This window comes from Mesoplodon mirus (assembly GCF_964341445.2).
Source record: "Mesoplodon mirus genome assembly, chromosome: 14".
NCBI classification, from domain to species: domain Eukaryota; kingdom Metazoa; phylum Chordata; class Mammalia; order Artiodactyla; family Ziphiidae; genus Mesoplodon; species Mesoplodon mirus.
In genome coordinates, this window is record NC_138990.1 from 1,158,581 (window position 1) to 1,177,662 (window position 19,082).

Here is a 19,082-nt window from a genome sequence, read left to right on the forward strand (position 1 = left end):
TCCTAGGGCTGTGGGGCACCAGCCCCCACCCCAAGCTGGGTCACTGATCTGGGCTTCCTACAATCCTGGGGAGCCAGGGTGCTCCTGAGGAGGCTGACCTCCCCCACAATGACATCTGAGGCTCCCAGGAGGAAAAAGCATACAGCCTCAGACAAGTTCTCTCCCTATTAGTGCAGTGGGAGACAAATTGCTGGAGACTCTGAGCCCAAGGCAACTTAAATCACCCCAGAGGCCTCCTGTTCCAGACCCCATGACGCCTGGGCTGGCCCAGGAACACTACATTATGGCTTACACATCTCAGTGCTAGCATACAAAGTCCCAGCCACCAGACCAGAGGCTAATGCCAAGCCACGTCCAGGTACAGCCTGAGAGGCCCTCAGAGGCAACAGTAATAACAGCAAACCCTTCAGCAAAACCTGTTTTCAAGGTTTTATACCCATTAACTCATTTAATCCTCATAACAGCCCTGTGAGGTAGGTAGTGTTATCTCCTCCATTCTACCAAAAGGGAAAGGCAACATGCCCAACATCACACAGGTGCAAAAAGCTAAGCCAGGACTGGACAGGGCAGCCCAGCTCACCTGTGCTCTTGTCTGCTCTGCTTGACGAACGCCCCTCTCTGCTGAACAGCAGGGTCTATACAGGCCAAATGGCACTACAGCACATTCAGGCTGGCCATGTCCACTAAAAGGCCGTCTTCTATTCCAGTCATCCCACCACACAGATATGAAGGGCAAACAGTGGAGGGCATGGCCCATGGGGCTGCCCTGGCAGATCAGAAGGCAGCAGACATATCTCTAGACACTATCATGAGTTTGACACATGACTAAGTTGGAGCTCCCACATTACTACTTTCCCAAAGAGAAGAGAGGTCCAGAGGCCCTCACTGCCACCCACCCCCACCTCCATGGATGCCTCCGGATGTTGCAAAGGAAGCAAGAGAGCTCCTGTGTGGGAAAGCAAAGCCTGTACTGCCTTGTTAAGAGGCTGCACCGTCACTTCTTGGAGTGTGAGGTCATGGGCACAAAAGGGCAGATATGGAATGGCCATGACTCTACAGCGGCCATGCGTAACTTAACTCGGACGTTTAAACTGCTACAAGGCTTGTCGGAGATCCAGGCCTAACTCTCAAAGAACCTAACAAGCTAAACAGTCAGACTTTACTCAAATCATGTTGCCCTTTACCCAAGAGATTATAATCATCTTTCAGTGTCCAGTGACAGATGAAAACGATGATGATGATGATCGTTACAGTAGCTAAACATTTACCAAGCATTTCTTACCTGCCAGAAGCCATCCTATGGGTTTACTGACTTGACTTCCTTGTTCTTCTGTAAAACTTCTACATCCCTGTCTTACAGGTCACTTGGTGAGGGGCAGAACTAGGATTCAAACTGAGGCGTCTGGCTCTAAAGCCAGGCCCTTAGGACCACCACCGTCGCCTTTCCTGTGGACCCTCTTAGTGCGGGAGGGCACTCTCTGCCCTGTAGTTTCTTGGATGACCTCAGTGCTTTGATTTCCTCTCCATCAGATGAGACTAAGAGAAAGGAGATGGGACAGCTATGAAAAATGCAACTATAGCACCTTGGCCCAAACTTCTTCTCTTTGGGCCATGATGATGGGCATGATGATGCATCCTCCCTGAGTTTCTTAGGGCCACTCAGGAAGGGATGATTAATCACCTGATGTTACAGCTTCCTAAACACACCACTGAGGCCCACCTAGCCTTGGTCAGCACTGCTGTGTTGACTGAAGGGTGGCCAAGGGCAGCAGAAGTTAGAAACAAGAAGCAGTCTCCGTACAGAGGCCTTTCTCCTGGATTGGGAAGGAAGGAAATGAACTTGGCGTAATCCTGCCAACTTGCACTCACAGTGCAGCCAGAGGGAGGGAGCGCAAGGAAGGAGCAAAGTCATGGGAGAACGTCGTTACTGTTACCAAATGCAAACAGCATAGTAAGACTATGGCTAAAAACTACTAACTCTTAGAAGGGATCTTGGGGTAATGTGAGCTCAGAATCCCACTGATCATAGCATTTGAGTTTACCTAGTTTGTTCCTCTCACCCCAGTAGTCATCAGGCCTAGGTTTGAATGCTTCCAAGCATGACAGGCTCACCACTTCTCAAAGCTGGTTAGCTTCTACTGTTGGTCAGCTCTAGTTATTAGAAAGCTTGTCCTCAATCTGAGATAAATCTACTTTCTGATAATTTCCATCTATTCTCTATTCTGCCACTTGGGATAATAGTTCCCAAACTTGGCTGCACATTACAATGACACACTAAGAATTCCAAAGATCTATTCCAGACTAATCAAACGGACACCTTTAGGTCTGTCTGGGTGCTCAAACATCTCCCCCTCTCCTTTGGCTGGTATCCACCATGTCAATAATGTAATAATGATGGGCTATGTTCTGGTCAACACTGCTCAAGGTCATTTTTACCACTTTCTGCCTGGGATCTTTGAAAGTCATTACTTAAGACATTAGGCTAAAGTGTGAAATAATCCTGTGTTGATCCTGGGCGCTGGGAGTTGGAGAGACAAACCCTGTACTTGTTGAAAACAAATTTCAGTTGTTGGAAACTATCAAAGTAGAGACATTCAAGCCAACCCTTATTTAGTAGCTGGTTGTGGTGAAGTACAGGCTGTGGCATCAGAAAAATCAGTGTTCAAATCCTGGCTGTAGCATTTGTTCAGGTGTCTGAGTCCCAGTTTCCTCCCTCTAAAGTGGGAGGACTAGCACTCACAACAGAGTCACTGGCATAAATGAGGTGACGTATGTAAAGCTCTCCATCCATCTAACCTTGTTTTCTACCCGTTTTCCTCTTCTTCTGCCAGACTCATCTCTGCCAAGGGGCACCCTCAGAGGATCAAGGACATTTCTTAACCCTATTTAGTCATATTGGGGTTAGCAAAACAGGGGCTACCCAGAGACAAGGAACTAAAGAGAGATAGTAGTTTTAGATACATCTATTTAGCAATCTTGAGATTAGAACTTCCTCATTGGGCAATTCTGGTCAATTTCTTTCTTCCCCTAACACACCAGTCCATGCCTGCCTCCTCTACAGAACTGTGGGTACAGGCAGGAGAAGTTCTAAAGAGAAACTGGAAACAAGCAGGCCCTTTAGGGCCTTCCCAGGTACAGAAGCCTTTCCGGGGCTTCCCTGGTGGCGCAGTGGTTGAGAGTCCGCCTGCCGATGCAGGGGACACGGGTTCGTGCCCCGGTCCGGGAAGATCCCACATGCCGCGGAGCGGCTGGGCCCGTGAGCCATGGCCGCTGAGTCTGCGCGTCCGGAGCCTTGTGCTCCGCAACGGGAGAGGCCACAGCAGTGAGAGGCCCGCGTACTGAAAAAAAAAAAAAAAAAAAAAAAAAAAAAAAGCCTTTCCGAGCCCTGGTTCATGTTTGTGGGGAAAAGGCTTCAGCCTTCTAGGCTTTCGCAGAGTTCTAAAGGGTAGATTCAAACAGTTACTAACTAGGGAAGGGAGGGAATGCAGAAACAAAGGAGGAGCAGTCAAGAAACAATAGTGAAGCGATAAAGCAGAGTCTTGGTTCCTCCTCAAGGGATACACATAACAATTACCTCTGAGTTCTTCTGCAAGAACTAAGGCCCCCATCCAGATGGAGGATGGGAACTTCAGGCTCAGCACAAGATTCCTGGAGCACCGCCCAGTTACCTCACCACCAACCAATCAGAAGAAAGTCACATACCTTGCAGCCCTCACCCCAAAATTTGCCTATGAAAACTCTTCCCTGAAAACAATCAAGGGAGTTCAAGTCTTTTAAGCACGAGCCACCCGTTCTCCCTGCATGGTCCTTGCAACAAACCTATCCAAACTCCAACATTTCCGTGTATTTGGCCCCACCCGTTTGTCGGGCACGTGAGCTTATGTTCAACAACAAAATTAACCCCATACTATTTATAAAATAAGATAACACTCCAAATGGAAAGCCCATCTCTTTAAGTGCCCACAGTTTCCTCCAGACTAGCACTAAAGAGGGGAAACTGTGCCATAGCAATGATGCAAGGGATGGAGGAAGCAGAATATCACCCTTGTAGAGGCTCCACTTCAAAGAGTGCAGTGGCTCAGGTGTGGCAGACACAGCCCCAGCCTGGTATGAGGAAGCCCAGCAAGGAAAGCCTGGAGGTGAGAGCTAGAAAGGAACCTCAGAGAAACTGAGGTCAAGGTAACAGCCTTGACTAAGGTCACAGAGTTGACACTAGAATCTGGATCACCCAGATCCCTTACTCTGTTGTCAGAAACAATAAATGATAATCCTACCCCCAAGCATCCCCAAGGGCCTATATCACCTTGCAGGCCAATTTCAGTTGAATGGCTAGTGACCTTCCCTGGACTGTGAGGACACCCTATCTGGCCCCAGTGGGAAAATGGTCCTGATCAAACTACTTACATCCAGAAAAGAACAATATTCCAACGTTGAGACTTTGTTATATAAACTTCTATGAATCCTACCTTGAATACCTTAAGAGGTCTCAAAGGAAAGTGTAGAAGAAACCTTAAATTTCAACATCTAAATCTGTAAGATTCCTATCATACAACCCCTGAATTGCTGACCCCAGATTCTCTCATTTTATAGCCTATGTTGAAAACCAATTACATGCAAAGCACTATAGTATACAGGAACATAATTTTAAAAGAAATCAGTTGTGGAGATGGATAGTGGTGATAGTTGTATGTGAATGTACTTAATGCCACTGAATTGTACACTTTAAATATATATACAGTTGACCCTTGAACTACACAGGGGTTGGAGTGCCAGCCCTCACACAGTGGAAAATCCACAGTCGGCACTCCTTATACATAGTTATGCATCCAACCAACCGCAAATCATGCAGTAATGTAGTACTATAGAATATATTTATTGAAAAAAATTCACATATAAGTGGACCCATACAGTTCAAACCCATATTGTTCAAGGGTCAACTTTATACACACACACACACACACACACACACACACACACACATACACACAAATGTTTTTTAAATTTTTTTAAGAAATCAGGATTCCTGTTCTCTAGGACTTTACAAGACAGCACAGAACTCAACTCATTATAGACTCCATCAATGTCTCTGAAATGAATGGAGGGATGGGTCTTAGGAGATAAGAAAGGCAAGAGCAATGCAAAGCAGCCCATGGGAAGTGTCACATGTATGAGTAAGTGGCCTGTGAGACTGGCATTCCGGGGAGATTTCTTCCGGGCTAAGAACATACATATCCAACATACATGTCATTGGATGTATGTTGACGTTGGGATAGTAGGGAGATCATGTGAAAAGGCTCAGAAGGTGTGGGCAAGCCCAAGATCCTAGAAGGAAGTTATGAACTTTAGAACCAGAAAGCCACTCGCCTCACTACATTGCATTAGCTCCCTTTTGCAATGCCTTCATATTAGCAGGATTTAATCCTATCACCTTTAATCATGGGAAGGAAGAATCATAAAGATCACCCCACTGTGTAAAGTTGCTGTGTTGTTCACTGATCAGTCAATCCTCTGTAGGGTTTAGTGTCAGGAGAAAGTCTGGCTGCCCAGAGTCACTGTGCTTCCTGCTACAAGCCAATGAAATTAAAACAACTGACTCAAGGAGAGCTGTCCTGGGCTTCCCTGGTGGCGCAGTGGTTGGGAATCCACCTGCCTAAGGCAGGGGTTGAGGGTTCGAGCCCTGGTCTGGGAAAATCCCACATGCCTCGGAGCAACTAAGCCCATGCTCCAGAACTGCTGAGCCTGCGTTCTAGAGCCAGTGAGCCAGAACTGCTGGGCCCACGTGCCACAACTACTGAAGCCCACGCACCGCAAAGAAGAGTGGCCCCCGCTTGCCACAACTAAAGGAAAGCCTGCGCACAGCAATGAAGACCCAAAGGAGCCAAAAATAAATAAATAAATTTATCTGAAAAAAGGAGAGCTGTCCTTTTTGCCTCGACTATCAGGAAGCTCAGGGCTCTGTACTCGACTTTAATGAACTAAGTTTTTTGATAATCATTCCTGCCTGTTCCATGACTCTTATTCTAGAAGTCCTTTCAATGGAAGCTGAACCATATCACCTAATTCTTTTAATAAGTAGGCAGAAACTAAATAATACATGATCGAGCAAATGCTCATCAGTCATCCCTACAGAACCCACCCTCCTGGTAGAAGGGTGAATTCAAGTGACCAAACTGGATAAGACAGCAACTCCATAAGCATAGTCAGAGCCAAGGACACAGGGACACCCTGAGGCACTATTGCACTGCTGGACTTCTTTCTCCAGTCTTTGGGTATTTCTGATTTAGTACCTAGAACCTTCTCTCCAGGAGGTGTTGAATGAACACTAGCTAATTCCTACATTTTAGCTTCTTCTAGACCTCAAGCACACCAACTGACTGAATTTTAGCTTTCCTAGCACTCGTGTTTTTGTCCTAAAGATACAATCAGGTGTATATATATACTATATATATACTGTGTATATATAATATATATGTATATTATAAATATATGTATATATATATATGTATATATATATATATATATATATATATATATATAATATATATATATTAGACCAGACTCCAAGGATCCAACCTAGCCTCCTAGAAAGAAATTTAGGAAGGATCACACCCTCTTGAAGTGAAGGGCTTTGACTAGTCTCATCTGCTTTAATTCAACTATAGTCAAAACAGGGTTAGAGAGGCAGGGGCAGGGTACTATACAGCAATGAGAAGGCAGTACTTACCGTCACCTGCAACTACATATATAGATGAATGTCACAATATAAAGTTGGGTACAAAAAGCCAGATACAAAAGGGAACAGATGATATGAGTCCATTTATAGTAAGTACAGAAACAGATCTATGCCGATATAAGTCAGGATAGTGATTATATTTAGTGGGAGGTATACCTGCTATTGTTGGTAATAATTTGTTACTGGATCTGGGTGGTGGTTACCTGGTGTGTTCAGTTTTCTATATAAATTATACTTCTATTTAAAAACATAGGAAGGAAAAAGGACAAGGCACTGATTAGGCCCTAGTCTACCTACTCACATGGTAGGGCCAAAGAGGTCAAATCAGAGGGGAAAGCCATAACCTAAATGCAGCCATACACAGCCTTCCAGTGACTCTATGTGCTGACACATGCTTGCAACTTAGTTTCAAAAGAATTTCATATCTTTCATTATTCCTTTGCCAGTGTTTTACTGCAAATCTTTGACAAGGAAAGCAAGGTTTGAAGAAGCTTCCCCAAACCATAGGCCAAAGTCCCTGACAGGACCCATAACATCCAGTGCCCAGATGAGTGCCCTAACCTGGGGCATAGGTGTGCCCACACAGGGAAAGCTAGTTAACTGCTGTCAGTGGCCTCATTAATAATAATGTCTTCACAGACTCCTCCTGGGAGGACCAAGATTGCGCAAAGAGCAGCAAGTTTATCCTGTAATGTTGCCAAGCCAAGGCCAGATGTTTCCGATAAGATTTTTTAAAAAAGGATGAATTGGGGAGAAAAAGACACAGCAGATCCTGGATTCTTTAAGGCTCCTGTCCTCTGAAACGCAGCTAACAAAGTGACAGATCTGCCTCGACACTTTTTTCAGATGGGACAAGGCGGACCCCCACTAGGGCGGCGTGCCACCTCAGGGAGATTCCAGCTGACGCACTGTGTACTCACATGGCTGGAGCAGTGCAGGGTGAGTGTGGAGCTCACTGAGGAGGCTTACAGGCCACTCCTCCCAGGATCCTGTTGCGCCGTGAGTCACAGGGTTTCCTGTTCTTCCAGTTCTTGGGCTGCATCGAGTTACAGCCAGACAGACCTCAGGCAGTAGCACCTGTCTGGGGTCCAGGAGACAGGCATTTGGGACGCCTGTTCTGGGACCCTCCTATCCTCAGACTATGGAGCAGCAGTGCGAAGGAATAATATGTCCCCATTCGTCCACACATAATGACTGAGCACTACATTGAGCGTGCCAGCGCCAGGTGCTGAGGATACTGGGAGAAAGAAGACCCTTCTGCCTGCAAGTGTTCAGTCTATTGGTAGGAGGCAAATATGTCAACAAGTTATTATAAACTGAAGGAGTAAGGAAAGAGAGTAAGCACTTTCTTTCACTAGAACAAAAGACAGATTTACAATCACTTAAATCACACACATCATTACAATTCTGAGGAGTTTTTGTCTTGAAAAGGTTAAACATGTGTGTTGACCCCATGCCTAGAATGGTCCCCTACTCTGGCCTAACAAACTCCCACTTGTCCTTCAGGGCCCATACAAACGGCCTCTCCCCAAATACCTTCCCCAAATTCCCAGCTGGTTATACTAACACACTTTTGACACTTGTGTCTCTTGCTCTCACTGGTCCCAGAGGACTAAAAGGCACTGACTACATGTTCCCAGCTTCATATTTGTGATGCCAGAGCTATCTCAGTACTGAGATACAGTAGATGCTCAAGACATATTTGTTATGGTGACGTCAAGGGGTGACAGGAATGCCGAGGAGAAGAGTGAGAGAGTAACTCGGGTACAGGGGAAGAGCTGGCTACTGCAGACTGCCCAGGTGCTCAGAGCCTGGCCTTGTTCTTCAGGCCTGGGTCCACACTGCATGTGATCCTGGCAGCAGCAGAGTTTCCTCTCCATCTACCTGGCTGCCCTGGCCAGTACCCCAGATCCCCTAGGGGTCGAACTCTGCCTTCCCTGGCCAGCCCCATGTCAGGGACCAGAGTCTGCCCCTGAGCCCATATGCCCACAGGGGCATCTGAACTCCCCACTCTTGTCTGCTGCCAACTGTCCACCTGCTGGACCAAATCACTTTGGGTCTGTCTCCTTGTACCATGTCCAGCCCCGACCTTCCCAGTCTACTCAACCCACCCCAGACACACCCACCATAAGCAGGGCAACCATATATCCCAGTTTGCCCAGGACAATCTGTTTACAGTGTGGTAGCACCATAACTGTTAACAGTGTCCCATTTTACTCTCAAAAGTGGCCCAGTTTGGACAATAAATTATAGGGTCACCTTAGGTACAGGCTACAAAGCAAATCCTGCTCATGGTTCTTGGGGACTCCACACCTGAATGATGAGAAGAGCTCATTCTATGCCAATGGTGCTGAAAGGAATCTGGGTTTCCTTTCAGGAAATGGTGGAGAAACTGGGTTCTTGGCTGGTCCCTTAGTACATGGCACCTGGTTTCCTCAACTGCAAAATAAAGGATTTGGACGAGATGATCTCAAAGGTCCCTTCCCAACTGACCCCGGACTGATAACCCCATGAAACTGAAAGACAACTGGCTATCTCCAGTTGTCCCAGGCAGCCCCACACTGGGGCTAAGGGCCTGGGCTCTGGAATCATACTGCCTGGGTTTGAATTCTGGCTTGCCTTTGAGCAAGGTACTGTCCCTTTCTGTGCCTTGGTGTCTTCATCTGAATAATAGGTAATAATAATGTCTACCCTGGAGGGCTGCCTGAGGATGTCCTGAGTTGTAGTAGAGTTCACAGACAGAGCCCAGCACTTCGTAAGTGGTGTACATGTTTTTTAATTTAAGACCTTTGGGAATTGAGGGGAAAAGAGAACTGGTGGGACATGGCTGGAAGGCTCCATTAGAAGGGGTTGAGAGAGGAAAACATGGGAGGAAGCAGGAGGAGCTTTTCTCCCTCAAATGGGAAAAAGGAAAAGTGACAGCTTCAAATTCCCTTACTTAGCCCAAATCAAAGCTGTCCAATGGCTTATCTGGTTTCATTCCTTTATCAGACAATATGGCGAAGCCAGAAGGAAGAGGTTGGGAACAAGGCCTTCCAAGAACATAGACCATCTCCAGGCCTCCGGGCAGGGATGCTGAGCTAAAGGTGAGAAGAGGCAGGAAGGCTGGGTGAGGTGGGTGGGCACCGAGGGCTCCCAGAGCCAGGGTCTCAGGTCTGACTCACTCTCCAGGGAAGGACTATTAAGGAATTACGTAGAGATCCACAGACAAAAGTGCAAAAAGCATGGCACTTCAAGGAAAAGGAGATTGTCTAGCTCCTGCTCCCATGGAAACAAGGCCAAGACTCCCAACCAAGTTTGGACAAGACAAAGGCTGTACAGGGATGGGGGGAGTAGAGAGTGGGTTCCACACAGAGGGTCCTCTCAGGCTTTGTCAAGAACCCCAAGCACCTCAGTGTCAGAAGGGCCCAGAGTCTACCTATGAGGGGCATAGAGCTCTCTGCTGAGAACCAAGATGGCCAGGGACTCTCCATTCAATGTGCCAGAAAATGTGAGGATGACTGTTCCCTTCATTGAAACTCCAGGGGTCCGTGGACTGAAACCTACCATGACCCGGTCCTATGACTCAACAGAACAAGGCACCTCAAGTGGTTCCCCCAGTGGGAAGCCAGCGTCTGGGGCAGATGTGAGGAAGTGTGAGCAAGCATCTCATTGGCCAACTTCAGCATAAGTGGCCTCAGCAACTGCCATTGGAGCCCCTGTGATTCTGCCCTCCAGGGGAGGTACCGACAAGGAGCGAACTAGACTTCTACAGGGAAAAGGGGTGGGAAAATGCTGTGACTCTTCAGTGAAGCTTTGTCTCTCATGACTTCCCAAGGAGGACGCTTCAAGCTGAGGTGCACCAAAATGCCCCAGGCAACCCAGAGACGCCCCCCTCCACCCAATGGGGATGCTGTATCCCCAGAAGACCAGAAGGAAAGCAAGTTAGAGGAAGAGCTCAGAAATGGGTCTCCTATGCCCAGAAGAGAGAAGGCTTTAGACATTGGACGGGGCAGTGAGGAAGCTTCCTTATTCCTCAGCTTTAGGGACTTTCCATCCTTCTGTCCGCCCTGTCCTCTGCCCTAATCCAACGTAAGACAGAGAACAGAAATGGGCCAGAACCCTTACGCCCTAAAAGTCCTTAGGAAAAAAGAAGTGGGGCCCCTTTTGCTTCTGCCTTAGATGGATAGCGCAGTCAGGTATCCAAGAGTGTGTCTATCTCTATGTACTAATATTTGACACATAAAATGTTGGCTATGTAGCAGGCACAGCTCTAAGAACGTCACATATATTCACTCTCTCTTACAAAGACCCCATTAAGGTGTTATCCACTCTCCATTTTACAAGTGGAAGAAACTGAGGCCTAGAGAGGTTAAATAACTGGCCCAAGTTCACACAGCTGGTTTGTGGTGAGCCAGGATTCCACCCCAGGGAGCCTGGCTCTACTTCTCAGCACACAGCCTCTCCCAGTGACTGCTGGACTGTCCCTGAGATAGGAGTTCCACCAGCTCACATGCCTGCCTTGTTCAGAAGCCTGGAAGATGCCTGGCCTTCAGGGAAACCCCAGCAACAGCCAGGGTGAGGTTCTCCTGGGGTCAGCTGAGCAAACGTCTCTCCCACTGGCTTCCTGGAGTGCTTACCTTGCCCACATTTTTCTGGCTGAAAACAGAAAAACAGTTACTTAGGTAACCCACACTTCAGCCAGGGGTCATGGACATCTGCTAACTACTGTGGTCTGCAGACCTCACCTTAAATTCATCTTTTGTAAAAGGCCACTTCCCACCATGACTATCCCATGACATGGCACACTGAGAGCTAAGAACTATGGTCCTAGTTGCAGCTACTACTAAGTAGCTGTATGACCATTAGCAATGCACTATAATACTGGAATGGGGGATAGACCATGTTCTTCTGATGCAGTTTCTCAACCTATAGATATTTAGGGTCAGAAAAGTCTTTTTTTTTTTTTTTTTTGGCAGGGGGGCTGTCCTGGGCATTGTAGGATGTTTAGCATTATCCCTTGCCTCTGCTTACTAGATGCAAAAACACATCTTCATCCACCTGCCTGTGACAACCAAAAATGTCTTCAGACACCACCAAAGTCCACCTGGGGGATGAAATCACTAATAGTTGAAAACCACTGCTCTAAAGGAGTAGTTAAAAAACAAACAAACAACAACAACAAAAAACCACAGGCTTCGCCCTTGTAAATTGGGGTAGGGTAGAAACTCTTGCTCTTTATGATAGGCTGGGTAGCCCCTCACAAGATTATCCAGCCCAAAATGTCAATAGCACCAAGGTTGAGAGACCTGCTTTAGAGGTAAGCAGGAACATCTACCTGTGATCTATGGTGTGAGATATTAAGTTGCAGCCAGCGAACTCCGTGATTTGATTTGCCACACCTCCACCCCCACTACTTTGGAAAGTCAAAGACAGACAACACACAGTGTTGGAAAACAAACCAAACTTGCTGACTTCAAAACTCAACAATGATAATGAGGAACCAGTTATCAAGAGCCATCTTTTAAACCGGAAGTATCTGAACACAGGAAGCCAGTTTTCTGGGGCTCCTGAGCTCTTTTAGTATATCAGACCTCCTTACTATGGCTGCCAGACTTTGAGAAAACTGTTGCGGTTGGTGTTGTTTTGAGTCTCCCTGGAAAAGGGTCCCTAGCTGCCCTCAAACTCCTCAGGGTGCTAGAAAAGTTCAACTTTGAAAAGTGATGTTAAAAAAAAAAAAAATGTTGGCTTTGTCTGAGGAGCCTCAGAGAGAATTTTAATTCATTCAGGGGTAAAGAAAAAAGTGCTTCTTGGCCGCTCTCTGAAATAGAAATTTGACAATACAAAACAAATGGATGATTAGTAAAAGCTACAAAATATTCCTGCTACCATCAATTGTCTTCGGAGCAGGGAAGAGACTTGGTACTAAGATACTAAGTTGAACAAATGAGGCAAATTGTACCTGTCAATGTCAGTTAAGTCAGCCAAAAATAATCTTACTAAGGTTTTAGTCAGTACTTTACTCCCATACTTTCATCCCCTATCTGAAGATTAATGGCACATAGTAGGTGCTCAAAAAATATCAGTTGAGATTCCCTTGAGGTCCCTAATTCCCTATCCCATGGGAATGACTGCCATGACCTTTTAGTGGATGTAAAGTATCTATTTCTAGAGCCTCATCTCACCAGACAGCTGAAAGGTGTCTTAGTCTCAATTTCCCACATAGTAACTATACCCACAGTAGGTTCTCAAAAAACATTAAACTCTTATCTCTTGGGGATTCTGTTGAGTCTTTCTGCTTCCAAGATATTCCCCCCTCTCATTAACTCCAGAGTTGAAAGCTACCCCTCACTAACGTAGTAAAGAGCCCAAGTGAACTATCTATATTCCAAGATTGTATGTCGCCAGTCTGTGTGTGTTAAAATAATCGGTTAATGGCTAAAGGAAGGCATGTATACTTCATTTCACTTCCATGGTTAATCCTGATTCTCATTCTTAAGAGACAAAAATCCTGTATCTTGTATACTATTTATAGCTCAATTAATTAAAAGAATCCTCTAACTCTCCAGACAGGACAAAAACCCTTGATTGCTGGAGGACAGTAGACACCCTTTTTCTCTCTCCCCCTCTCTCTCCCCGCCTCCCTTTCCCCTCAGGATCAGTCTCACGCCAAGCCTCAGGCCTTGGGGAGGGAATAGCTCACTGTCTTTCCCTCCAAGCGCCCCCCCAACCCTTGGATACCCACCCCTTCAGCCCAGTACCAGCGCCCCCCGCCGGCTGCCTCTCACCCTCCTCCACTTCCTGCAGCCCTTGTTCTGCTTCTTTCCCCAGGAAGGTCCACTCCTTCATTCTTGGACTCACTGAACACCTCACCGGTGGCCATAAACTGGCTGTAAAGGTGAACAGCTAGGATTCTCCCTGCCCTGTAACCACCAACTCCAATGTATGATGGAATTATACAAATGCCACACAAAATCACCTAGGGTGACCAGGTGTGACATTTAGAGGAATGGTGATTCAAGTCTTCGGGAATGCAGATAGAGAAGATGAGGCTGAGGTGGGGGGTGGGGTCAGGGAGCAATCAGTATACAGTCTTTTTTTTGAAGTATATTTGATTTACAATGTTGTGTTAGTTTCTGGTATACAGTAAAGTGATTCAGTTATGCATATATATATATATTTTTTTTTATTCTTTTCCATTATGGTTTATTACAGGATGTTGAATATAGTCCCCTGTGCTATATAGGAGGACCTTATTGTTTATCTTTTTTTCTTTTTTTTTTTTTGCGGTACGCGGGCCTCTCACTGTTGTGGCCTCTCCCGTTGCGGAGCACAGGCTCCGGACGCACAGGCTCAGCGGCCATGGCTCACGGGCCTAGCCGCTCCGCAGCATGTGGGATCTTCCTGGACCGGGGCACGAACCCGTGTCCCCTGCATGGGCAGGCGGACTCCCAACCACTGCGCCACCAGGGAAGCCCCTGTTTATCTATTTTATATATAGTAGTTTGTATCTGCTAATCCCAAACTCTTAATGTATTCTTCCCCCACCCCCTTTCCCCTTTGGTAACCATTAGTTTGTTTTCTATGTCAGTGAGTCTGTTTCTGTTTCATAAATAAGTTCATTTGTGTCATATTAGATTCCACATATAAGTTATAGTATGCAGTCTTCTGAAATGATCCAGTCTGGCTCCAGAAAGAGACTGGAAACAAACCCTAGGAGGCCTCTGAAGTAACCCAGAGACCAGCTGACCAAGGTAAAGCAATCAGAAAGGAAAGTCAGTGAAATGGGTCCAGGGCTCCCAGTCAGAATAATCAGAGGGTACTGGTGCCACTAATCTGACCAAGAGAAGAGCTAGCTGCATTTCTGGACATGCTGGGTGAGGGTGCCGCCAGCATCCAAGAGTGAACACAGACACGGGTCAGGATGGGGTCTTCTGATGGTCCCAGAGGCAGGGGGTGTGGTCAAGAGCATGGGCCTCTGGAGCCCAAATGCATGGCTTCCATTTCCAGCCTTTACAAAAAAGCTAGTGACCTTGAACAAGTCACTCTGTGCCTCAGGTCCTTACCAGTAAAACAGGGATGCTGCTAATAGTATCTACTTCATGGTGTTGTTATGAATGTTAACGAGCTAACATATGTAAAGAGCTTAAAACCACGTGGTTCATAGTCAATGCTATGTGTTTGCTCTTCAGTTTCAAAGTGTCAATCAGCACAAAACACTGGGCTTGTCTATCAGGGGACAAGTGATAATGATGGGGCTAGTTTTGGGCAGGTGAACCTAAACTTTCCCTGCCTCAGTCTACAACCCAGATTATGTAAAATGATAGGGATTTCAGAAGAGTTCAAATCAAGGCCTTTTCAAAAGACTGTAAAACTCAAGCTTCAACCTTCTCTCCTAATTCTTCCTTCTAGTAGCAACTTTAAAAGATCCTTCCAAAATATTCTCTCTGATTCTCTCCCTATTTCCTAACTGCTGCTGGAAACAGGCAGCTTTGCTCACCTAAGCTGGGAGGCCAAGTCCCAGCTTCCACACCTGCTCAGTTAAGGCCTGACTCAATTCTGCCCCCATTGGTAATTTGGAGGAAATACACCCAAGTGTCCCTGAGACACTTGACAGGCTGCAAATGTAGAGAAGACTACAAGAAAGACCTTTTCACATTGCTGTGCTTAATCATCACAACTTCCTAAAGTGAAGAAGGTTGCTGTTGTCATCCCTGCTTTACAAAAAGAAATTGGCAGTCCAAAGAAGCAAAGTGACTTGCTCAGAGTCCTGTGGTTAATAAACCACAAAACAGAGATTAGAACTCATTTCTACATAATCTGGTTAATTCTCATTCCAGTTTGGGACTAAAGCTATGACCCCTCCCCACTCCAGGCCAGGAAGGTTCCAGTCCTAGCCTCCATCCTCTGGTTTGGGGGAGGATAAATTTGTGGTCCTAGGTTCCTTCCTCTGGACAGGGGGTGAGTAAATTTAAATGTCCTGGGGCAATATTCACCCAACTGAGAAGACCTCTCCTGAATTAATGGTCCTCCAGCTGGGACTTGCCAAGAGATGACAGTCACAAGGGTTAACTCACTTCTTGGGCAAAGAAGCCCAACGAAGTTGCCAAGGTCATGCCGGATCACAGACACGTTCTTAAATAAACTGAATTAAAGTGCAGTGCAGAGCCTTATCCCAGGATTGAGTTAGAAAGTAACAGCCACTTACAAGCAGACTAAAACTCAACTAAACCAGCGGCCGTCTGCTCCCTACTCCAGTCTGAGGCTAAGTAATGTCATGGTATCTTGGGGTTCATCTGCCACGGCTTTGAAAATCCTGTGATGGCAACCCACTTTCCTCTCCTTTGCTCTCAGGATCCCCAGAATGGGAGTATGAGCAGGTCGCCCCACAGAAAGATAATGTCAAAACTTTTGCCCAAAAATGTGTTCCCATTGAGATACAGATATTTCAAGTATGTAATTGAGCAACGCTGTCATTGACTCACAGATCTGGACACCCTCCACCCCCGCCCCAGCCCACCCTCTCGTCTCAAGTCCTAGCTGAGGCCCAGGGCCAGGAGCCAATCCCGAAATCCCGAGCGTTTCAGAAACTCAATTCTCCCCAGAGAGCGCCTGGGGCCCAGCCTAGCCCCACCCCCTCTCCATACCCAGAGGCACAGAGAGCGAGGCTCCCCGGCGGGGCCAGAGGCTTTGTCTTACGTAAAAGACCTGGCCCGAGCAAGAGCTCGGACTTAGGCGGGGTGCTGCTGAGACAGAAGTGGGCAGACAGGTCGGGGCTTACGACAGGGAAAAGCTCGTTTTCAGAAGGACAGAAATCTCCAGGAAGACGGCAAAGAGGGGAAAAGGGGGGTGTTGGTCCTCTCGGAGAAACTTTTAGGTACACCAGAAGTAACATCCAAAGTCCGCCCCCCATTTGGAGGTGGGCCCGAGGATGGGGTACTCAAGGCGGGGCGGCCCCGAGGCAGGCGCTGGGAATGGGCGTGGTGGGGGGCGTACGCCCCTCGCGGAGCCACAGTTCCGGGCGCCTCAGTTCCGGGGAAGGGGTGCGGCGGGCGGAGTTTCTCTGACCCTTTCCCAGCTTCTTCCCGCGTGGTCTTCTCCCCAAGCCCACCTCCGCAAGGCCGTGAGGAACGCTAGGGGGAATCGTAGGTCCCCAAAATGTGGTCCTTTAGCGCGGGAGGAACCCAGGCAACCCCGCGCGGCAGCGGAGCCTTCCCCCAACCCACCCCCCCGCCACGATTCTCCCCACGTGCTCTGGCCGGAACTCAGGCTGCGAAAGGGGGGCTCCTCCCACGTGGGCCCAGCAGTCAAAGACTACGTGCCGGGTGGCCCGCCCCTCCAAAAAAAAAAAAAAAAGCGCGAGCGCGCGCAGGGCCGCAGAGAGGGAGAGCCGCGCGGTGCGCGAGCCCCGGAGCCTCGCACGCGCGCACACGTCTGCCCGTGCCTAGCGGACGTGGCTCCTCCAGCCCAGGACTTTCCCCGCCGCGCTGATATTTTCCGCGTCCGCGGGCCGGAATGGGGAGGAAGCGGGTCCCCGCAGGGTCTAAGAGGAGAGTCCCAGCCGGCCGGGACCCCGGAGAGAGGGCCGGGGACAAAGCAACGTTGTCAGGCGAGCCAGCCGCCCCCGCCCGCGCTTACTTACCTTCTGCACTTGGTCATGGTTGAGCTCCGTAAAGAAGTAGGCGAGCAGATGCGAGGCGATCATCCTGCCGCGGCCCGACGGCGCCGAGCTGGGAAACCTTGGCTGGAGCGCGTGCGGGGGAGGAGGGCGGCGCGGTGTGACCGCTTTGTAGCCGGGCTTGGAGACCCGGTCGGGAGCGGTGAGTCCGGGAGGCACACAAAGAAGGCGCACGATGGCGCGCCCAGCTGCAGGGTCTCGGGTCTCTAAAAACAGGTTCTGATAGTCACAGCTGCTGAAGGACCAAGAATCACTGCCAGCGACGTGCTGGGATGCCCCACTGTCAAGGTACTAACTTCAGCCACAGAATCACTAAGGCTCAACTTGAGAAGAATAGCAGCTTGGCTCCACTAGGGCGACAGGACCTCTCCGGCTCACACGCGCTCTGCTCTCGCCCGCGGATCTTCTCGGCTCGATGACACGCTGGTGCTAGCGGCGGCCCGGGACTCCTGCGCTGGAGTTTCGTGCAACAATGTGGCTTATTGAGGGGTTGCCGGCTCGCGGGCCGCCGGGTCAGTGACGCGCGCACGCCCATTGGCTGCGCGGGGAGGGTGTGTGTGCCCACGGGCCGCCCGCCGCCGCGGTGCAGCCAGTCAGAGCGGACGGCCCGCGGGCGCGGCCGCTCAGACACCCGAGCCGGCAAGCTGGAGGGGCGCACCCGGGGCGGGGGGAGGGGCCAGGCAGCATGGATGATACGTGTGGTCCGTGGCAACAGGCTGGGGCGGAAAGGCGCATGAGCCACCGCCGCGTCAGGCCCAGCTCTGGGTGGGGGGGGGCGCATAATCACAGACCCGGAGTGTGGGGTGACTGGAAAGACGGGTCACCGGACTTGCACACGCCCTGGGCGGGAGAGGAACACTGTCTGGCATCTCGGGGTCATGTGAGGGGCCCCCGCTACTGGGTCACATTTCTGAAGCATCTTAGTTCTCACCTATTGTGGCTCCAGGCGTCCGCGCAATGCTGATGCAAAGTGAGCCGCCGCAACTGCTGCTTACTTTATGCCAGGCACCACAAAACTGAATGGATGTGAGTTTTACTAACCTTGTTTTACAGATGAGGAAACAGAGCCCTTAAGGTCACACAGTTAATGAGTGGCAGGTAAGGGAAGAAACCCACATCCGTCTGTCTTTGAGGCCCTATTCTTTTCCCTATTATCCCATCCTGCCACTGTAAGAGCCGGGAAGTAGAAAGCAGGAAAAGAACTTTGTCTGCAGCTGTAGGACTGATGCATGGGTGAAATTGGGTGGGTGATAAGTGTGTAACCAAATGATCCTGGACATGTGTGGGGTGGGGTGGCTTATGGATGCTGAGAGGAGTAGGAGCCCCAGCCACAGCTAATGCCTGGCACCAAACGTTTTTTTGTTTTTCCTTTTTTTTTTTTTTCTAATTTTATTGAAGTATAGTTGATTTACAATGTTGTGTTCATTTCTGCTGTACAGCAAAGTGAAGCAGTTATATATTCTTTTTATATATATATTATATATTATATATTATATATTATATATATATTTATATAATATATAAATTATATATATAAATTATATATTATCTATCTATATATATTATATATCTTATTCTTTTTATATATTCTTTTTCATATTCTTTTCCATATGGTTTATCCCAGGGTATTGAATCTAGTTCCCTGTGCTATACAGTAGGACCTTGTTGTTTATCCATCCTACATATAATAGT

At 48.1% G+C, this 19,082-nt stretch overlaps 1 protein-coding gene across 2 annotated transcripts in view; it reads right to left on the reverse strand.

The window, feature by feature from the left end:
- Positions 1-17,941, reverse strand: part of HK2 (hexokinase 2) — a 61,500-nt gene extending 43,559 nt beyond the window's left edge. Inside the window, exon 1 of one of the 2 annotated variants that reach the window (XM_082642141.1) lies at positions 17,355-17,941. In XM_082642141.1, the coding sequence (XP_082498267.1) occupies positions 17,355-17,417 (63 nt within the window). In that variant the 5' untranslated portion in view covers positions 17,418-17,941. The remainder of the gene's footprint in view (positions 1-17,354) is intronic. The other variant, XM_082642142.1, reaches the window with a different exon arrangement.
- Between the last annotated feature and the right edge of the window lie 1,141 nt (positions 17,942-19,082).